Below are 8,861 nucleotides of genomic sequence, written 5' to 3'. Positions count from 1 at the left end.
AGACAGGGCAGAGAAAAGCTAGAGTGAAAACAACAACTTTGCAAGTCGCTTTGCAAGTTGGACCTTATGGTCGTGTAACACGGCCAGGTGACTGGCTTGTTAGCTGCTTTTTTATCAGCAGATCTCACAGGCTCCCCAGAGGCCTCCCTGCCCCCGCTGATTTCTGATGTGTAACTTAACAGTCCACCACAAAGGAATAGAAAGATCATGCTGTAAAAAATGAATGAATGAACAAATGACCCATCTGATATATTGTTTAAAATAACCTTTTGAGTGTGCTTAGTGGTGGATTTTTGCCATGCAAACCCATATCGTGACACTGTCCGGTCATCATTTTACCACGTATAATAGTTTCTGTTAAAGTACAGTATAAAGTGGCTGTGCTCCAAGTTTTCCAAGTTCCAAGTCCAGTTCAAATCCATTGTATTGGCTAAGACACTGACAAAATGAACAAAAAGCAGAATGCATTACATGCTTCAAAGCAAGCCTGGTATTTTGAATGTAGGATTTATGCCATCAATGCAGGATTTATAGGTGTAAATCAGCATTTGTATTGAGTTCAGTTAATTGAACCTACACCAAACAACGTGTTAAAAAATATATATAAAAGGAACAGCTGTGGTGCTATATTTTATGTGTATTTGATTATCGAGATCAGTCATTTATGAATGTCAGATACTGTTTATCATTGTGCTTTGAGATTCATCACAATCTGTAAGGCCCTGAATCTTCATTTCACAGTATATTCCACGGCTGCCTGGTCACCTCTGTGCAGGCCGAAGCTGTCACTGGTATAGGCCTACTGTTAGCAGTAAGGCCATGCAGGAAAAGTCTGTTTAGGCTATATTACACAGAAACGTAGAGGACAGGATATTCTAAGGTCCAAGTATTCATTTCTGGTGACTGTCCCTAAAGCTCAGAAGGGGATGGGAAAGCAAACCCTCTGTGATCTCTGCCCTCTCTGAGTGGAGTTGTCTACAGAAACACTGGAAACCTGTGGAACTGGTTACTGTTATCAAGTTTAAAGCAGTTGTGTGGACTAAGGAAGATGAAGCAGTTGGAAAGTGTTAATGCTAAGTTGATTGTTTTAAAGCAGCACTAGTCAACTTCACACGTTGGTGGCTCCAAATGGCAGTGAGAAGTTCCTGTTTGAGAAATGTGAACTTTAGAACACTGACCCGGGTAAAGGTTGAATTAAAAAAAATAATCGAAAACAATTTTTTGCAAATTTAAATGGGTGTATAAACACTACATTGTCCTGCAATTTTCCTCTTCTTGAATGAATTTGCCATTGACTCGTGGATTCCTCACAACAGTCCCCAAAACGGTGTGCACTCATTGGCTAGAGGCAAGAAGAACCATAACTAGCGAGGCATTTATTTTCATAAAACTTGTTTCTGTTGTTCAATAAATAACCCTTTCTACAAAAATGCGCCCTACAAAATGTGACCTACATCTTTTGAATGTATCCATTTTGAGTTTAACAAGCTGGGTTTGCCCATTTAATTCACCATTTCCATTCTAACATCCCATGAAATGGAAAAGTAGAATGAGTGTGTGGCTCTGACGATAAAGGAATCACGGGCAGGAGTTATGTGTATTGAACAGTGTGAGGGAGCAACGGTTGGTGAAGGCTAGCCAAATGCTCAAAAACAGCAAATAATTACAGCTTTCGTGGAGGGGGCAATAAAACAAAGAAGCAGTGATGGTGAAATATGATTGTAATCAAAGAGATTTTATCTTCATACTTGCTGTAGCTAACTGGTATCCTTTTTTTGTAGCCTGTGTTAAAGATGAATTACCAGAACATTGGAATCAAACTATCAGTCCTCTGCACAGCATTTCAGCATTTCAGCACTTAAGAATTTCTTGCAAAATTTGTTTTGCGTCATCTTGTATGCCATAGGTTAGCATCTCCGTGTGTGCTCCAAAATCCTGGGAAAATATGAATGGGCTTTTCGAAAAATGCCCAAAATAAGAAAATTGCCTTAGGACAATGAAATTAAATGTGCTTATTGCATAATATTGCGCCAAAACATTTGCTGCGATTAAAGTTGTCTTTTAGAGGTACCATGGTTATTTTCTGGCTCAATGCTGACTTCTATCATTCAGTGACTGAATAACAAATCGAAGTAGATACACAGCTTGGCCCCTCCTCAAGCACATGCCAGCTTTTGCTGGTTTATGTATTTTAATCACCACTCTTCAATTCGGCAGACATATTACCCACCAAACTGCATTTATTTCTATACATTTTCAATTTTTAGACCAGATGTGCCGGCTACTCCACAGTCTTCTTCCTCCCAAATACACTGCTGAGCCAGCGGGCGTGAATCAAATATAAAATCAATTTTATTAAAAGACGAGCTCTTTGGCAGATTATATACATGCTGAATTTACCAGAACACCCTACTGGTTAGTAAAAAAAAGTTTCAAGTTATATGGTACCAAGGTACATTTTGCCAATGAGCAACGGAGAAACAAACTGTCAGATTTTTGAACAGACCTTGGCCTGATGTTCTCTCTACAAGGCGTATTTACAAGCCACTTATTACTGCTATAGCACTTCTAGCTAGTCAAGATAAACAAACAAAAGATAAAGTACCCAGATATGCTAACGCTAGCTAGCTTCCAGCCTAGTCCTTGCGCCTATCTTTGTCCTTGTACCTGTTGGATGCCATTAGAGCTGCTGTACATGCCTTTGAATACCTTCAGTAGCTTTCAATTCACTGTGATCGCTGCATAATTCGCAGAGGACTGCAAGTGTGAGCCAAGTCTTTGGGCGTGGGGGCGTCACAGGCGTGGGAGGGTACAACATTGGATTGGTAGGAGGGCCTTCAAACAACAACAACAACAACAACACAGCCTCAGCTCCTGTGTTTGTGAATGCCGAAATCTCCGTAGCGCATGCACCATGGCTGTTCACTTTGTTTCACTCACTACCATTCAGCAACCCCTGCTAATATTTACTAGTCATATTATTATTCAGGAAAACTGAAATATTACACATTGCACCTTTAAATGCAACCTTTATCATCCAATCACCAGACTGCATAGTTTTGAACATTCCCAAACTGGATTTTGCTCGCATTGTGGCCACTTCAGAACCTGCCCAGGTCATGCACAGTAGTTTGATAAGATAAGGAAAGGCCTTTTGAATGGACAAGTGTCACTGTCGCAATTTAAAAATCCAATTGACTCTGAAGGTAGAAGAAGCAAGGAATTCCTTCTCCTTTATTTTCTTCCACTTTGGTAGAACGCATGAGCAGATCAATTTAAAGCCCAATCCATAATCACTTTAATATGGCGCCCTCGGTTGAAACACTGATGCCTCAATATTTAGTTCTCTCCAGTCATAGATTGCATTTCTGCAGATTTGTTATGGCCGTTGTTTCCACTGTGGACTCTACATCTTACTTGAGAGTGAATTAGGCCAAAATGGTCAATGTTTATGTTTTGAAACATTGGTTTGCAAAAAGCATATTAATTTAAGAATCTATATTAATTAATTAAAAATTGTACAGTGGTTCATCATGGATAACAATAAATATGACCTTTTATCCCAAAACATGAGGATATGCTGAGTTAGAGGCTTTTTCTGCTATTTATTTTTGGTGTGGTGGCTTCACTTTCGTGATCTACATGTTATAGAGTGTAGAAGAGCCATATTGGTTTCAAGTTGGGTAACGCTCAAATAAACCTGTTTCATGTTCACATTTCACATAGGCTAAAATAGGAAGCACCATTATAACCCAACTTAAATTTTGACCTCTCTTCAAATAAAGAGAATATAAAAAAATGGAAAAAGTATGTGTGTGTGTTAAATAAGCTATACAAGGAATCCAGTAGGACAGGAGGTGTGTCAGCCACATGGAGAAAAGGTCTGTGGTATATATTGTTGTTGTTTTAAACATGGCATATTATTATTTTTTTCTGTAACATATGAGATAAAGAAAGAAATTTTGGAACAAGTGGAATTAATTTCTTATTCTCTGGAAAGTAGGCAGGTCTGCACATGGTGAAAGCACAAACAACTCAGTGTTTCAGTTTGCTCAGGGCAGTGAAAAAATAACAGGCAACATTGTCGGGGTTGTGTCCATATCATTCACCTCAGGGGAATGAATGTCTCCATGCTGAAATGTCTGAAATGACTTCAAATATGACTTCAGTGGAAACAACCGCGGCGGCGGGCCAGTTGTAGCCTACTATAAATGTCTTGGACCGTACTTTGCTGCTCACAATGGAGGAAATGGACGGTGACAACATTGCGAGGAGGTTGCACAAGAGCACACAGATCCTAGGACCAGTAACCACACGTATCCTGTCGCCATTTTCCCAAGCTTATGTACAAAAGACTTGGCTGGGGGAGCACACACCCCTCTCAATCTACTGCCAATACACATGCCACCTTTTCTTATTTCAGTCGAGTAACAAGCGCAAAATAGATAGGTCTTCAACGGGAAGTAACAATGCAATGACATATTAAGATATTATATTCAAAAATGGCAAATACAAATATTTTTGAGCGGTGTGGAAGGCAGAGTTAATGATAATTTTGCGTTGTTATAGCGGATCCCCTCATGGCCGCTCAGAAAAAGACAAATAGTTCTAGATATTCGTTGAGTGACGTGTGACGTAGCCACACAGGTAACAGCTCGGATTTGAAATCGCGTTGTTGACGACTGTTCCAGCCAATCGACGGGCGCCAGAGGCGGGGTTTAGCCCTGTCAATCACGCAGGGACTATAATGATTTGAATAGGGAGGGAGGGGGAGAATCCAATCCGGTTTGAGCTAGTTTTTCTTCCAATGGAACATTAACGTCTCGCTTCGCTGTAATAGACCGTACTGGTACAACCGTATACAGAATATACCACTGTATTTTCTCCTGTATTCAGTAACATTTTGCTCTTTTTTTCCTTTTAAATCACCCCACACAAACCAACCATGCCTAAAAGGAGCAAAGTGAGTACACTGATATTTTTCATGCATTCAGCAATACAGCATTTACAAACCACAACTGCAATTTGCAAAATGGGCTTGTTACAGTTTGCGGTTAGAGTTGTTAAAATATTGCTACAAATGTCCGTTATTTCTTGTTGCGACCGAATGTCAACATTGTTGCGCCGTGCAGCCGGGAGTTTCGTATGTAGCGTCTGTTTTGATTTTCTGAAGTGGCTGATTCTTGGTCTTATCTTCCTCATGCAGTGATTATCTTTGTGCTAAGTGATTTTCTTTAGCTGCTTCTGATGTGCCGGGTTTTACCGCAGGATGGTGACATGCACAACTGCAGTTGTTTATAAATACGACATTTACCTACAGTACAGGACAAAGAGGGGGACGTTTTCTCCGTCGTAAGATTGCATTTCTGCAGAGAAAGTTGGGGGGCATATTGATTATTTCCTATAGGGGGTCGTTTACACGGTGGATTGTAAAGTTTATTTGAGAGCAAATTTGACCGAAATGCAAAAAATGTAATTCAGTGAGAGCGTATAATTCTTTGTATTCGGTAGAAGTTAAAATAAAGATAAAATTGCGTAAATGTTTTTAAATGGGAACGAGGTCTTGGTTATTGGCTTTTCTTTTGCACAAGACACACTTTTAAGGTGATTTTCTTAACCAGTTTCTCTCGCAGGCATAACGTGCACGTCTCATGTGTGTTGTGTTGCATGGCCGCTATTCTTTGCATTGGTGAAAACGTATTTCTTGAAAGGCGTTCGTCGTGTTTGCTGAGTGTCCTTTTCTATTTATTGTCGGCTCAGGCCAGTTGTAGGTTATGCAATGGCGAGCCTCCGTCAGCACAGCGCTGCTCTTGTTGCTGGGGGTTCTAGTAGATTCTGCAACCGAGACCGACAGTCGCTGAGCATCTCGGAGTTACTATTTCAAATAGATGGCGGGAACACTCACTACACTGGTCGGCACGGGGGAGGACACTTTCTCCGTTGTCTGGCAATCCCATTTATTACCAGTGAATGAGTGTGTCGTGAGGAGGCGGAGCCCACTCCCCCTTCTGCAAAGAGCCTCGAGAGTTTTATAGTAGGCAATCATTGGCAAGACATAGGAGAGCGCGACTAAAGTGAGCCGACGCGGTTTAATAACATATTTTGCTTTTATATATATATTTATATATATATAGCCTATATATATATATACATGCAAAAGAACAGGGCATCAAGTCGATTTCAATGTATTACTGCGCCAACAAAATAGTTCTTCGATTTTGGCGCGTTGCTAGTTTTTCATGCATCTCTAATTGATACAATGAATGTAAACATCGCGGACTGATATCTCTGCACTGAGGTCTTGCCAGGCTACGAGTTCCATTGTGAGATTTTGGACTCAGTGAACACCTCTCAGCCAATCATATTGCTCGTTCGGAACTAAGTGTTGTATAATGAGCTGCATGTGCAGCCATAATATCCTAGTTGGCAACGCCTACTTTTGAGTTACATAACTAATACTCAAAGCCCATAACCCCCCTTCCCATCCCCTTCCCCAATTAACCCACCAGAGGCTCTGTGGAGTGCAGCAATTACCCCCCTAACATGTCTTTCTTTTTTATCTCCAACAGTCAGCCATTGCAGCTGAAGGAGTGCTGGTAAGGAATACACAATGTAGCATCATTTTGTTTGGATAGGCTGTGCTTTATTCACCTTAAATTAATTATGAAACAATTAGTGTGTTTACCCACCAGGGGTCAGTAACGACCCATCTTTGGGGGATATTGGATGATGAAGTTAAAAATAAATGTCTTCTCTCTTAATTTCTCCACAGCCCAAGAGGAGATCTGCCAGGTTGGTAGATGTAAGTATACACCGCTCCAGACTGTCACAGACAGTAAACATTCTATTTTCTGCATGCTGAGAGCAAACATTAAAAGCTTTTTCTTTTCTTTTTCTTTTTCATCACAGAAACCTGTACCTGCAAAGGCAGAGCCCAAGCCCAAGCCAAAGGTTGGACCTTGTTTTTTTTACATTACATTTCATTAGACCACCAAGTTACATCTATCATGAAGTAATTTAGCTGAACTGTTAATCATGAGAGTGATCTGTTGCATATTTTTGCTTGCAGAAGGCACCTGCTAAGCCTAAGAAAGCTAAAGAGGTGGAGAAGGCCAAGCCTGAGGAGAAAGAGGCAGAGGCTCCCGCTGAGAATGGCGAAGCCAAAGCTGAGGAAGAGGTAAGGGTCATGTGGGACGGTGCATTTGGCATTCATGTGATAAGATGTTTTGTGAATACTGCATCATATAAACATGCAAAGTAAAGATCCTCTCCTGGCTGTTGCAACTCTGACAATCTGAACGTTGTGTTTCAGGCACCAGCTACAGAAGCAGCCGATGAGAAAGATGAGGCAGCAGAATAACATCTCTCAAACCACATCTTTTATCAGTGCTCCCTGTACCTCTTTTTCTTGTACAATTCAGGGGAATATTTTTATCAACTATTTTCTAAATACAGGTTTTTTAGTAGTTTGATTGTAGAGAACACATTTTTTTTATGAAAGAAAAAAGTACATTTGGAGACGGGGATTTCACCACATCCCACGATTTTTGCATCGCCAGAAGAATTGCGGTCATCGTTAATGTCAGTGGTTTTCATTTCAATGTGAGGGAGGGGAGGGTGCGGGGCAGGTTACCGTGTCAACATGCAAGCGTGCCGTTTACAGCAGCCGGGGCTACAACCGAGAGAGCTTGCCTGGGAGGAAAACATTCCATATGCTTTATAAGGGACAGTCTATGTAATCTGTTGGGGTGGGGATGGACAAACTCACGGGGCAACACATTGTTTTATTGTTTATAATGAGGAAGAACAGTGTTTTAGAATGTTTGTAAGCTTTGTTCCTATATGTTAACTCTTGTACTCATGCAGTTTTCTTAACCAATCTGATCAATAAACCTAAAATCCCTAGTACTGGAGTTCTCCCTATCAGGCCTGTGCATCGCGTGTGTTGGTTGTGTCTCTGTTCTGTGATAGCATTGCAATAAATTTGTATAGCTGCTGTGAAAAGGGTTTTCAATCTTTCTATATGCAGTGTTTAATGGTACATTGTAAGGATGGTAAAAATGGAATATCTGTTTTCTTAGCCAAGCTAATGAGGTATATAACCATATAAAACAAACTGTTGATAACGGCTTCTTGAATGCCAAGAGACAAACTGTACATTCAATTGAGATGTCAAATGCATACCAGCAGTAGCAATATTCATGTGGGTTTTAGGTATCTGTATCAAGTACAAGTGTACCGTTTCTTTTATTCTTTGTTTATAGATGTACCTCTGTGTAATGATTGTTATAAACAAGCCAATAAAAATTGGTTGGTAGTTATGTTCTTTCATTGTGTGAGTACAATTGTCAGTTTATTTGAGATGCTGATAGTAGACTTGTTCAGAAACGGTGTTTACAAAAATAAAAGAAATTGATCTTTTTCATGAAATCGAAACAAAAATTGCTTTTTGAATTAGTCTACCAACAGAGAAGTAAACAGAAATCATGTTGAATTTGAAAACTTGATAAGGCTTTTATACAACCTAAACAGACTGGCATTGAAAGTCAGATGGGAGGGTTGGGGATCAATGGTGGATTTACATTGTATAGTGGAATTAAGTTTAGGTCCAGGTATATTAGGTAGTATCCCAATGTTAAAGGGTAAGATGAGCAATTTCTCAGAGCCAGAGTGCAGCCTCAAATAAATCCAGAGCATGGTGTATGTTTGAGGGAAATTAGTTTTCTGTAGAAAGCAGGTAGGTTTTACATACTGGAAGCATGATTTGACACTGGAATTCAACATAAAGAGTGTAAGTATTTAAAAAAAAATGTTTTTTTTACTGTCCGGTAAAACTGGTCAAAATGCTACTTTTCCAAGTC

The 8,861-nt window shown here is 40.1% G+C and overlaps 1 protein-coding gene across 1 annotated transcript; it reads left to right on the top strand.

The window, feature by feature from the left end:
* Positions 1-4,793: 4,793 nt before the first annotated feature.
* hmgn1b (high mobility group nucleosome binding domain 1b) lies at positions 4,794-8,317 on the top strand. Its single transcript, XM_071518786.1, has 6 exons — positions 4,794-4,963; positions 6,570-6,596; positions 6,773-6,802; positions 6,910-6,951; positions 7,070-7,177; positions 7,313-8,317. The coding sequence occupies exons 1-6, from the start codon at positions 4,946-4,948 to the stop codon at positions 7,358-7,360; spliced, it is 273 nt and encodes a 90-aa protein (XP_071374887.1). The 5' UTR covers positions 4,794-4,945; the 3' UTR covers positions 7,361-8,317.
* The last annotated feature ends 544 nt before the right edge of the window (positions 8,318-8,861 follow it).

Source organism: Centroberyx affinis, unplaced genomic scaffold (genome assembly GCF_046629955.1).
Source record: "Centroberyx affinis isolate AG114_WGS23_722 - 3 ecotype Tasmania unplaced genomic scaffold, CSIRO-AGI_Caff_v1 ptg000051l_1, whole genome shotgun sequence".
NCBI lineage: Eukaryota > Metazoa > Chordata > Actinopteri > Beryciformes > Berycidae > Centroberyx > Centroberyx affinis.
The sequence above is the reverse complement of the archived record's forward strand: the minus strand, read 5'-3'. Positions and strand labels throughout refer to the sequence as shown.

What these genes read in the sequence shown, in the direction of transcription:
- hmgn1b (XM_071518786.1), top strand. An exon ending in TTGCAGCTGAAGGAGTGCTG is followed by an intron (nt 6,597 to 6,772) that starts GTAAGGAATACA and finishes ATTTCTCCACAG; the next exon opens with CCCAAGAGGAGATCTGCCAG. An exon ending in GATCTGCCAGGTTGGTAGAT is followed by an intron (nt 6,803 to 6,909) that starts GTAAGTATACAC and finishes TTTTCATCACAG; the next exon opens with AAACCTGTACCTGCAAAGGC.